The sequence below is a fragment of the Mauremys mutica genome, chromosome 1 (assembly GCF_020497125.1).
Source record: "Mauremys mutica isolate MM-2020 ecotype Southern chromosome 1, ASM2049712v1, whole genome shotgun sequence".
Classification (NCBI taxonomy): domain Eukaryota; kingdom Metazoa; phylum Chordata; order Testudines; family Geoemydidae; genus Mauremys; species Mauremys mutica.
Genome location: NC_059072.1, coordinates 7,233,900 through 7,246,293, shown reverse-complemented (window position 1 = coordinate 7,246,293; position 12,394 = coordinate 7,233,900). Strand labels below are relative to the sequence as shown.

The 12,394-nt window shown below is 49.7% G+C and overlaps 2 protein-coding genes across 9 annotated transcripts in view; one reads left to right on the top strand and one right to left on the bottom strand.

Moving 5' to 3' along the window:
- Nucleotides 1-5,153, bottom strand: part of ANKRD16 (ankyrin repeat domain 16) — a 31,321-nt gene extending 26,168 nt beyond the window's left edge. The window contains exons 1-2 of one of the 4 annotated variants that reach the window (XM_045028551.1): nt 4,536-5,153; nt 2,885-3,239 (exon numbers count right to left, since the gene is read on the bottom strand). In XM_045028551.1, the coding sequence (XP_044884486.1) occupies nt 2,885-3,222 (338 nt within the window). In that variant the 5' untranslated portion in view covers nt 3,223-3,239; nt 4,536-5,153. The other 3 variants (XM_045028561.1, XM_045028535.1, XM_045028543.1) reach the window with 3 other exon arrangements.
- FBH1 (F-box DNA helicase 1) overlaps nt 5,109-12,394 on the top strand; it is a 55,355-nt gene continuing 48,069 nt past the window's right edge. For 2 of the 5 annotated variants that reach the window (XM_045028495.1, XR_006581808.1), the window contains exons 1-3: nt 5,138-5,366; nt 8,829-8,993; nt 11,427-11,965. In XM_045028495.1, coding sequence (XP_044884430.1) covers nt 5,366; nt 8,829-8,993; nt 11,427-11,965 — 705 coding nt within the window. In that variant the 5' untranslated portion in view covers nt 5,138-5,365. The other 3 variants (XM_045028507.1, XM_045028517.1, XM_045028522.1) reach the window with 3 other exon arrangements.

The window sequence follows — 12,394 nt, the reverse complement described above, 5'->3', positions numbered from 1 at the left end:
AACTAATCATCTGCTGCACTAACATGTCTCCAGAAAAACAGCAGCAGCAAAGGTGCCATCCCTACCAGGCAGCACCACATTCAGCTCAATGTTAAATTCAGTCTAATTGGACCATATAAACACTAATGTAATGAAGAATTGACAAGTCTGAACAACACTCCACTAAATCCTCTCCCTTTTATCCCCAGGATGGGATTATAACCTATTTATTCTTGGGAGATTTCTTCAATCCAATCTAGGGCAGACACCCTGGAGGCTGTCTCTCTCTCTTCATCCTTAGAATGTTTCTCTTTCATTTTACAATCTCACCTCCTCTTTGATGCCATTAGGGAGCGACACATGGTGTCTTTATTTTAACAGCTGCTACAAGTAGTCTGGCATCTCAGGGGGCAGAGGCGGCTCTAGACATTTCGCCGCCCCAAGCACGGTGGCATGCCACGGGGAGCGCTCTGCAGGTCGCCGGGAGGGCAGCAGGCGGCTCCGGTGGACCTCCCGCAGGCGTGCCTGAGGAGGGTCCGCTGGTCCCGTGGTCCGCAGGTCCCGCGGCTTTGGTGGACCTCCCGTAGTCACGCCTGTGGTAGGTCCACCGGACCCGTGGGACCAGCGGACCCTCTGCAGGCATGCCTGCGGGAGGTCCACCGGAGCCGCCTGCTGCCCTCCCGGCGACCAGCAGAATGCCCCCCGTGGCGTGCTGCCCCAAGCATGCACTTGGCGTGCTGGGGCCTGGAGCCGCCCTGTCAGGGGGCATGCTGTATAGTCATACACGGTCTCTGCCTTAGTCCTGGCAAGACCATTGCATTACCCAGCTCCTTCCAAGGAAGACTGATTGCTCCAGATTGCATGCAATTTGCAGCAGAAGACTGCCGCTTGGCTGGCTGGGCTGCTGCCAAACAGTCACCCTGAGCTGCTCCTTCACTGACCTGTTTAGTCATCCTACATGCCAGTTTAAGGGACTATAACATGACATTGTAAGTAAGTAACTTTTGACCAAATACAGGCCAATCAGCATTGTCGTTAAACAATGAGTGCATAATAAATCATAATGTATAACAAAAGGGAGGGGGGAAAATCCCTTAGAGTAAAATCTTGAAAATCCTCCACTGATTTCCATACCCCCTGCTGCATGTGATGTCCAGTGGTAGGTACAGAACCACACAAGTTAGAGATGGAAAAAGACATCACCTGCTCCATCTTCCTGACAGTATTGTCTAGCCTTGTTTTCAATGTCCCAAACAAAGAGGCCTCCACCATTTTCACAGCATGAAGAGTCTAAGCTCTTTACTCAGGTTATATCTACAGTACAGAGCCTATGCTGGCATTGCCCCTACTGTAGATGCAATGTACCCTGACCAAACCAGGAATTCTGCTGGTGTAGGAACAGCCCCTCCTCAAACAACATTAGCAATGCTGACAGAAGCACTCTTCATTTGGCATAGCTGCGTCTACACTGACCATTTTAGCATAGCTATGTCACAAGGAATGTTGTTTTTCCACAACCATGACCAACACGGCTACCCAGTTTAAGTTTTAAGTGTAGATCAGGTCTCTGGTTTTAAACTGGGGCATAGGGTGAGTGGATGTATATTTCTGTTAAGGGTGAATCTTTTCCCTGTCCCCCAATTTTGTCATGCGTTGCATGAATAGTATCTGTGCGCCCAGAGAGTTTAGTAATTGGGTAAATAAATAAAGTGAACACTAGATCTCACTTTTAGAAAGTTTTCCCATACTACTGCTTACATTTATCTTTTTACCGCACTAACCTGATATTAGCAATGATTTAACAATTTAACTGCTAGCACAGATGGGACAAAACTCTTTGACATTTACAGAAAGCACGATCAGCAGAGAGTCCTGTGGCACCTTATAGACTAACAGACGTATTGGAGCATGAGCTTTCGTGGGTGAATACCCACTTCGTCGGATGCAAGTGGGTATTCACCCATGAAAGCTCATGCTCCAATACATCTGTTAGTCTATAAGGTGCCACAGGACTCTTTGATGCTTTTACAGATCCAGACTAACACGGCTACCCCTCTGATACTAGAAAGCACGATGTATTCTCAAATAGGTAGAGATTTAATCTTCTCTTTGCTAAACTATGCAATATATAAGGCCACAGATTGGTATGCATCTTCAATCCCAATGCAACTGTATTCCAGGGCCAGAGACTGGGAAAACAAGTATGTATTGTTGCTTTTGGAATTCGTAGGAATGAAAGATGCCATGGGAATATAAAGGTATCAACACATCTAGATTTGCTATATGAGACAAGTATCTTCTTCCCCTGCTCACACTTATTATGTCAATGTCAGGAGTACTAAACTGACTAAAGAATTTGTAATGATAAGGATTAGGTCAGTGCTCTAATTTCAACTTTAAATATTAACTGAGAATTCTTTGCTGCCTCATGTGATGGAAATCCTGTCCCTCCACCACCTTGGTGAATAATGCAGCTTCATTCTCTTGCCATAATACTTTACATTTATATGGCAATTTTCATCTGAGAATATTATTATTATTTGTATTACCGTATTGCTATTTGTGTTATCAGGTCCCCATTGTGCTAGCCATTGTAAGTGCTTTCCAAATATCAGTTAATTAAGGCTCACTATACCACTCAGAAGTAGGTATTATTATCTGCCCATGAATTTCTCATTCACTCATCCTTTTATCTGGGCACCCTAGATTTTAAAGGCAGAAAAATGAGCAAAAGAAGTTTAGTGATTTGACTGGGGTCATTCAGTGAGTCAGTGGGAGATCTGGATTAGATTATGATTCCTGGACCTATGTGCCAATTATTAGACAATGCTTTCTCCCCCCCTCCCCCCACAAACACATTTCAAACACTAACCAGATCCTACAGTGAAACAAGCCAGTCACTTACCAGTCTGCCTTTTTCAAGCAGTCAATCGTTGCACCTTTATCCAGCAGATACAACACGCAGTCCCTGTGACCCATGGAAGCCGCTTCATGGAGGGGCCTTTTGTAGTCATTATTAAACATCTCGATGTCCATTTCCAAGGCTTCTACTAAATGGGTCAAAACATGCAGGTGACCGTGCCTGGCTGCATAGTGCAGTAGAGTGTCCCCAGATTTCCCATAGTGTTTCCGCCTCACTTCCTTGCTCATTTCCTCATCTCTCTGCAACTCCTCTTTGAAAAGGTCTAGCCTGCCTTCTTGAATCAGCCTGAGAAGTTGTTTCTGATTTTCTGCTTCAGCCATAGAGGAACGTGTGGCTCCTAAGACATTAAAACAAACAAACAACAAGCAGGTTTGGGGGAGGGGGATTTCAAAATAAAATTAGTGATGCGATTTTGAAGGCTAATTGGAAAATCTATTATCATAAAAACAGTCTTAATTTAAATCCAAAACAAAGGTGTCTCCCACCCAATGAATCGAAGGTGGCAAGTCTCTGATATCTGACATCACCGGCTTAAAATGTCCACAGGAAAATATCCAGAGACGGTGTATGTTTGTGAGCAAGTGGAGGTTCCTAAGTTGGCAGGGAAACTTAAGTGGATAAGAAATTCTTACAATCGGTGTCATAAAAAAAGCTTTTATAAATAAAAATGCTCCCTCCCATACCTGAACTGAAGATGCAGTAAATAAGTCAGTATAGGAGCTTATGCATAAAGACAGCAGTTATTATTTAATACCAGGCTTTTCAACCGTCAGCTGTAAAATTATCATCTTAACAACGCTAAAAAAGCTTGCCGGATCAGCTACACAAAATGAAAAAGACCCAGGCTACTTGCATGTGTCACATTAAAATGAGTAAAGGCTCACATCAGATGCACCAGAGTCCACTGATGACTTCTATAGCTGCTGCTGCAGGGCTGTGCTGCACTGAATTCCTTCCCCTTACACAAGCTGTCTTCTTCGTGTGGACAAACAGTGTTTGCCCTGATGCTTTATTTTAGGCTAGTGGGTAAGGCTGCAACTGGTAGGGGACCCATATGTCCCATTTTGGCCAGGATAGTCCCTTTCTTAAGCCCTGTCCTGGTCTTCCTGACTTTTTTTTTTTGCCAAAAGGAGGCATTTGTCCCATTGGTCTTGCCAACTTGATCAGTTGGCAAGAGCAAATGGGGCTAATCCCCACTTTTTTGACAAAAGTGGGGTGTTGTGCGATGGAACATGGGGGGGAGGGGATAGAGGGGGGGCGAGGAGTTCCAGCATGCAGGGGAGGGGGCTGGCAGGGTTCCAGCGACAAGCAACAGCCTCCTGAGGGGGCCCCGCAGGGTTCCAGCGATGGACAACAGCACTGAGTGGGGGTTGGATGAGGCCCTCTGCCAAGCAGCTCAGGGCGTCCCGTTTTCTCTTTGGGAAATATGGTCACCCTAGCAACTGTGGACTTTGGAGCCCTTAGTTCAAGTCCCTGCCTTGCTGGTAGCCAGATGGGTGATGTTGGGCCAGTCACTTCACTAATCTGTTCCTTGGTTTCCGCATCTGTAAAATGGGGACCCCAAGCTCTTTTGTAAAGTGCTGGGAGATCTACTGCTGAGACGGGCTGGAGAAGAGCCAGGTATTATTATTACCGGCTGGGCTAGTCTGGCACCCGGCTTCCCCCAGCGGTCACTGCTGGCCGCGGCCGATGAAAGCCTAACACCCCCCAGCAAGGTACGGCGGGGGCAGGAGAGAGGGGCCATCGCTTCCCGGCTCCAGCACCTTGGCCCACTGCCCTATATTGCCCCTTCTGAGCAGGCTGCCCCCGAATGCTGGGGGGGGGGGTCTGTCTGAGCGGGGCAGCAGGCCCCTCGAGAGACGCTCGGGCCCTGGCACATGGTGTGACCCGGGCCCCACCCGCCGGAGGGGCGTTAGTTACACAATACGTCCCCCCTCCCGTCAGCCCCACGGCGACGCAGAGCCCAGGTCCCTGGGGCTTTGCCATGGCGACGCTCCCCATCCCCCACCCCCGCTGCAGGGTGACATCACCATGGAGTGGCCTGATACCGCCACATTACATCAGCGTGACGTCACAACTGCCAATGACGCCAGCGTGACGTTGCGATGACATCACAGCGTGTGACCTGCGGGCGGGGCTGTGGATGTTACCGGCAGCCCCAGCGTTACGGCCCCCGCGTTTAGATTAAACTGGAGACGGGGGGCGAGGGGCGGCAGCGGGTGAAGTAAACAAACTCTGGGAACGTTTTCGCTCGTCCCTTGGCCGCGTCCCGCCCCTCACTGAGCCAGGACGAGTCTCATTGGATGGGCGCTGAGCCCGCGCGCTCTCTGATTGGCGCGCGGCGGAGTCAGTCAGGCGGGGGCCGGGAGCGGGATCCCGGGAAGCCAGGCGGGTTAGGCGAGCAGGACTTTGGAGTCGGGAAGCCGAACTGCCCCGGCAGGCTCCGAGCGCCGGCGGGACCAGAGTGAGGCTGGCTCGGCTCGGGCGGGGCTGGGACACTGTCCGGGGGCGGGGCTGGGGTCTGCGTTGGGGGCAGGGATCGGGGTCTGCATTGGGGTGGGGATAGGGTCTGGGGGTGCAGGGATCTGCATTGGGGGCAGGGATCGGGGTGGAGGGGTCTGTACTGGGGGCAGGGATCGGGGTCTGCATTGAGGGCAGGGATAGGGCCTGGGGGTGCAGTGGTCTGCATTGGGTTTGGGGCAGGGATTGGGGTCTGTACTGGGGGCAGGGATCGGGGTCTGCATTGGGGGCAGGGATCGGGGTTTGCATTGGGGGCAGGGATCAGGGTGGAGGGGTCTGTACTGGGGGTAGGGATCGGGGTCTGCATTGGGATGGGGGGCAGGGATCGAGGTCTGCATTGAGGGTAGGGATAGGGCCTGGGGGTGCAGGGATCTGCATTGGAGTGGGGGCAGGGATCGGGGTCTGCATTGGAGTGGGGGCAGGGATCGGGGTCTGCATTGGGGTGGGGGGCAGGGATCGGGGTCTGCCTTGGGAGCAGGGATCAGGGTGGAGGGGTCTGTACTGGGGGCAGGGATCGGGGTCTGCATTGGGGTGGGGGCAGGGATCGGGGTCTGCATTGAGGGCAGGGATAGGGCCTGGGGGTGCAGGGATCTGCATTGGAGTGGGGGCAGGGATCGGGGTCTGCATTGGGGTGGGGGGCAGGGATCGGGGTCTGCCTTGGGAGCAGGGAGCAGGGTGGAGGGGTCTGTATTGGGGGCAGGGATCGGGGTCTGCCTTGGGAGCAGGGTGGAGGGGTCTGTATTGGGGGCAGGGATCGGGGTCTGCATTGGGGTGGGGGCAGGGATCGAGGTCTGCATTGAGGGCAGGGATAGGGCCTGGGGGTGCAGGGATCTGCATTGGAGTGGGGGCAGGGATCGGGGTCTGCATTGGAGTGGGGGCAGGGATCGGGGTCTGCATTGGGAGCAGGGAGCAGGGTGGAGGGGTCTGTACTGGGGGCAGGGATCGGGGTCTGCATTGGGGTGGGGGGCAGGGATCGAGGTCTGCGTTGAGGGCAGGGATAGGGCCTGGGGGTGCAGGGGTCTGCATTGGGTTTGGGGCAGGGATCGGGGTCTGCATTGGAGTGGGGGCAGGGATCGGGGTCTGTACTGGGGGCAGGGATCGGGGTCTGCATTGGGGTGGAGGGCAGGGATCGGGGTCTGCATTGAGGCCAGGGATAGGGCCTGGGGATGCAGGGGTCTGCATTGGGGTGGGGGCAGGGATCGGGGTCTGCATTGGGGGCAGGGATCGGGGTCAGCATTTGGGTTGGGGCAGGGATAGGGTCTGGAATGGGAGGGGTCTGGACTGGGGGAAGAGATCAGGGTGGAGGGGTCTGCATTGGGGGCAGGGATTGGGGTCTGCATTGGGAGAAGGGATCAGGGTCTGCATTGAAGTGGGGGCAGGGATAGGGCCTGGGGATGGACGGGTCTGTACTGGGGGCTGGGATCGAGTTGCGGGGGGTCTACATTGAGGGCAGGGATTGGACCCGGGGGTGGGGTCTGCTTTGGGGATGGGGGTGGAGGGGGCATGTAGAATAGATAATGCTTATAGGAGCCTTGGTGTGGCATTGGAGAATTAATGTCCTGGATAGTATTCCCAAGGTGGGGGGCTTCATTCAGTTGTTCATTGGGAACTTTAAGATTTTCAACCATTAAAGCAAAAATGCTATGATTTGGTTTTAAAATAATAATTCAGATTGGTATTCCTGTTAATGAAGTATTTGCATTCCCTACTTTGACTTCTGTGTCCACCCTCCTTTTAAGAGAGAAACAATTTTTTTTTTAATTGGAATATTTTTCAAAAGCATCTGATCTTGAAGAGCAAATCATTTTTCCTTCCTTAGACATTTGCTTCAGGTATGTTTTGGGGCAGTGAAGTGTTGGTTGTACACCTCTACCCCGATATAACGCCGCTGTGGGGAGACAAAAATCCCTACTGTGTTATAGGTGAAACGCCATTATATCGGGGTAGTGGTGGCAGGGCTGCAGCTGTGACTTAAAGAGCCTGGAGCCCCAGCCGCGGGGAGCCCCAAGCCCTTTAAATTGCCGGCAGAGCCCTGCTGCTGCAGCCTTGGGGTAGCAGCGGCAGGGCTCCAGCGGTGATTTAAAGGGCCCGGGGCTCCCCGCAGCAGCCAGAGCCCCGGACCCTTTAAAGCACCGCCGGAGCCCCGCTGCTACCACGCTATATGTGAACCCAGGTTATATCGGGTCGCGTTATAGTGGGGTACAGGTATATAAGGCATCAGAAACCCCAGGGGTTGTTGCTAAAGCTCTTAGTGGTGTGTAATAGCTCTGAGGCAGAGGAAGAAGTGAAGGAAAATGACTTGATCTTTTGATGCTAACGTAAACCAAAAGCACTTACTGGCTTCATAGATATCCTGGGTATGGTGTATGTATGGGATCTCCTTCTCTACCATGTGATTATAATAAAGAACCAAAGCCAAGTGATCAGTGTGGGCTGGATGCTTTTATTGCAGCTGGAAGCTTTATTGCACATGGTCATTTTAGATGTTAACTCATCATTCTGTAACTGGAAGTTAGGTCATCTATCTTTGTCAGTCCCTGTTACCAAAATAAATGTGTTCTTGCACATTTCTGTTTACAGTATAACATTTTAAAATTGCTCACAAGGTTTTCTAGTTTACTACCAACAGTAAAGATAAGAGCAACACTGCAAATATATCTGAGTAGAGGGCCCAGTTACGAATTTGCAGCTTTTGTGTGTAGGTAAAAGTTTAACAGGCCTAATGTCCTGGATATATCCAAAGCTTTAGCCCATTTATGCAACAGGCTTGAAGACTCATCTACATTACAGTTTTTTGGTTGTTGTAACCAAATCCCTAGACTTAGGCCTGGTCTACACTGGAAACTTAGGTTGACCTAGCTATGTTGCTTAGAGGAGTGGAAAATTCACAGCCTCGAGAAACAGAGTTAACCTAAGCCCAGGTGCGGCTGCCACTAGGTCGATGGACGAATTCTTCTGTTGATCTAGCTACTGCCTCTCCAGGGGGCAGATTTACTACAGCATTGGCAAAACTCCTTCTGCCGCTATAGCAGCTGTCTACAGTGGCGTAGCCAATTCATACTGGAGGATATCCCAAAGTTCTGCACAGTGATGAATTAGACACCAGGAGTGAAGTTATTGTGTAAACGTTATAAGTTCCACATAGCTTTGAATGTTGCCAAGTGTCTTGATGATGTATTTTACTCTCCAGTGTATCTTCAAAGCTCTGTATAAATTTCTGCATAGGCTACTGAAAGAGAGTATGTTGGCTAAGATGTGGGGATCATCGCATAAGGCTTTTATAAATGAACTGATCCCTGATGAACTGATTGTCGCAGTCTACGAAAGGCACAGCATGTCACTTGAAAATAAACATAAACTTAATTCAATTAACAGCCGTGCGATTTTCTTTTCATGTTGGTGACAGTGAGAGCATTTAAACGAAAGCACCTTACAGCCAGTGACTGTGAAGCATTCAGCCAGAGCAGAGACGGCTCATCTTCCCTGACACAGCCTTTCAGTCAAAGACGGGCGAGCGGAGATCTAAACAGGGGCCTCTACCCTACATACAGGACCAAGAAACTGCAAGAAGGTACAGGGTTTCCGAACAGGTTAAGAGCTGAGAGAAAACTGTTAATATTGCTTCTGTGCAATTTAACCCCAATTACAGCTCTACCCCGATATAACGCCACCCGATATAACCTGAATTTGGATACAATGTGGTAAAGCAGTGCTCTGGGGGGGCAGGGCTGCGCGCTCCAGCGGATCAAATCAAGTTTGATATAACGCGGTTTCACCTATAACGCGATACGATTTTTTGGCCCCCGAGGACGATGTTATATCGAGGTAGAGGTTTACTGTCAGCAGTTACTGAGGGAAGAGCAGTGGAGGAGGTTTCATTGAATGTCCACAATGAAAGAAGTTGATTGATCCATACTGTAATCACCCTTTGGTATAACTGTACTTAAGCAATGACGAGCGATTTAGGAGAGAGCTACTTTTAGAGTCATGAATCCTTTCTCCCCCCAAGGTGGGCGAGTCCCACACCAGGGCGGCGCTAAGTCCTGGTTAACACCAACTCCAAATGTCTCCTGCCTTTCTCTTGCTTTGAAAAGCTGAGCTGCATTCACCAGCCTCATTAGACCAGCCTGCTTGGTGCAAATGGCAGCCCTAATTGAGATACACTGCAGCATCTGCAGTTACGGAAATACTCCTGGATATTCATTATTTAATATGTGTTCTCATTTAGTTCGTTCTCTAATTGTTTGTTGGCTAATACTCTATAGCACCTTCCATTCAGGATCTCAGTGCACTTCACAGCATTAACTAATGAATCCTCACAACCTCTCTGTGAATGAGGGAACTGTTGTTATACCCATTTTCCACACATGGGGGACACTTTTCAGAAGTGCCCAAGTTTCATTTTCAAAAGTGATTTAGGTGCTTGGGAGCCTGAGTAGTAGTTAAGTTGCTTTTGAAAGCGAGACTTAGATTCCTAAGTCACTTAAACATTTTTGGAAATTTTCCTCGGGGGAACTGAGGTGAATTGACTTGCTCAGCATCAGAGAGAGAGAGTCTGTGGCTGGGTCAGGACTAGAACTCAGGGCTCCTGATTCTCTGTTCTGTGCCTTAACCGGTGGATCATGAGTCATTTCCATTGTAGACTCTGAATACATGTCTTCAGCCAAGTCATTTTTGAAAATTAGTAATTTTTGAATGCTGTACATTTTGGGTGTTCAGCTCAGGCCCTTTAAGGCACGCCAACATGGGCATTCAAAATCAGCAATTGCTTTTGAAAATTTTGGCCCCGTTTGTTTTTCCAACACTGCTTCTTGATTAAACATTAGGAAGCACAAAATAATCGCTGTGAGTTGCAGACTAGGAAGAGTATGGAACTTGCATGGACCAGAAAGGGTGTCTAATGTCAGCATAGGTACGGGCTAATATCCAAACCAAAAATAGGATTGCTTAGGTGAAGTGCACCTCTAGTGTGGGTTGCTGTGTTAGTAAAAGGACGGGCTGCTGAGGGTAGAGTCCATCGTATACTTTCAGTTTCACTTCTGTGCTATAATCTTTTTGCAGTCAAATCAATGGGTGGCTGGTAATTTAGCTTAATTACTTTTTAAAAAAAAAGTTGATCTCTTTTCTTAAAATTTCAGTAAGTAGTTAAGGCCTGTTCCATTTAGGGCCAGGGTTCTCGCAACAAAATTTTGGTGGCTTCAGAGTGCGGTTACTGACTCTTTCTGTTGGCCATTCTGACAATTTTTCCAAGCTGGAGTCCTGCCGCCTCAGGTTGCAGCCTGAAGTGGGAGCCCCAGCCCTGCAGCCTGAGCCCCACCGCCCCCAAGAAGGAAGGTCAGGAACTCATCAGCCACCTGCGGAGCCCCAGGTTCCTCTGGTACCGTGCACACCAGCGCCATGTTCTCTAGAGACACTGCCTGGAGGCTGCACGGTGCAGGGCACTGAACCCTGCTGGCAGCGCCAAGGGAGCTCATCCAGGAGCAAAAGCTGGGTGCTGCAGGGTGGCACTGCTGCTTTGTCCCCCTAATCTCTGCCCAGGAGGCTGTTGTGGCTGCAAAAAATGCGCTGGTGGCCGCAGATGAGTTATGGTGATTTACAGTTTTATGCTGCGATTTTTCACATTAAGCTCAGAACGGTTTGCGGCTTTGCTGTTGTTTCAACTTGTTTTCTTCTTCACCGGAATCTGAAAAGTAAACTGCAGCAGGGAGAGCTTTATACTGATCTAAGAGGTTGACCACGGTGGTTCTATTTATCGTCCTATCTCTCTGCTTCCTTCCTTTGTCTCCGTGTTTGTCCGTTCAGAGGAAATAATTAATGTGAAGTAGAAATTACATCGTTCTTTCTATGTATTTATTTGTGTGTAAAGATCATGGTGGGGGGCGGGCAGTAGCGGGATGTTAGCATGTTGCCTTTTTGTTTTAAAGGCTCCTAGAGGCTTTCAGGCATTGGATATCCACAGAGAAACACATTTTGCTTGTGTTCTTTCCTCTTGTCTTCGCTGTAGGACAGGGTCATCAGAGGAGCATCACTGATTACTTCAAAGTCATTAAGACGCCACCCCCCGGTAACCAAGTGGCAAAAAGCAATGAAGTTGAAGAAGAGTCGTTGGATTCCTTCTTCATGGACGAGGGGTTGGAGGATCACTGTGCCCTCCTTGGATGTGATGGAGATGCTAAAACGGCTCCCTGGGGTCCTGTGGCCTCTAGGAAACGGCCTCTCTGCTCAGAAGGAGCTGGCAGTAATTATACAGAATACAGTAAATGTGGTGGGACTGATAAGAAGCCCACGATGGACAGTTCCCTCAAGTATTCTCCAGGACACACAGAAATCAGACAAGACCCTGATGTCATAGAAATTGATCCAATTCCTGATTCATATTTTGGGCTCCTAGGGACTTCATGCGGTAAAGAACCCCAAGGACACATTGACCAGCTGCCCAGTGAAGTCCTGAGCATTATCTTTGCTTTCCTCCCTGTGACCGATCTCTGTCTGAACCTGAGCTTGGTGTGTCATCGCTGGAGAGAGATTATCGGTGATCCATTGGTGAGAGTGTTGTTTTACTGATTTAATCCAGATTCTTTTGCTGCCGTTCTCACGTCCCGTTCTTGCTGATGCACTAGGAACGTTCTCCCTGTTCTGGTTAGCTAAGTGACCTCTCTCTTTCTTCCTCTGAATCCATTTATCTATCCCATCAGTAATCGCCACAACCTCCCTTACTTCACTCTTTTGTGAAGCCTTGTCTATGGGGTGCCTCGTGTCTGCTAGGAGGTGACACTGAACATCCTCAATTCCTGCCCCCATCACCACCACCACCTGGTCAGTGACTCCAGCCTTCATCGGCCACCAGTTACATTTTTGAACCCGTTACCTTTGTGCTTTCTCCTCTGTGGGCTCCACCTGCTTTGGAGGAGCTGCCTGTAAACATCTGCAAGGCCATCCCACTGTCCTTAAAACAGCCCTCTGCCATGATCC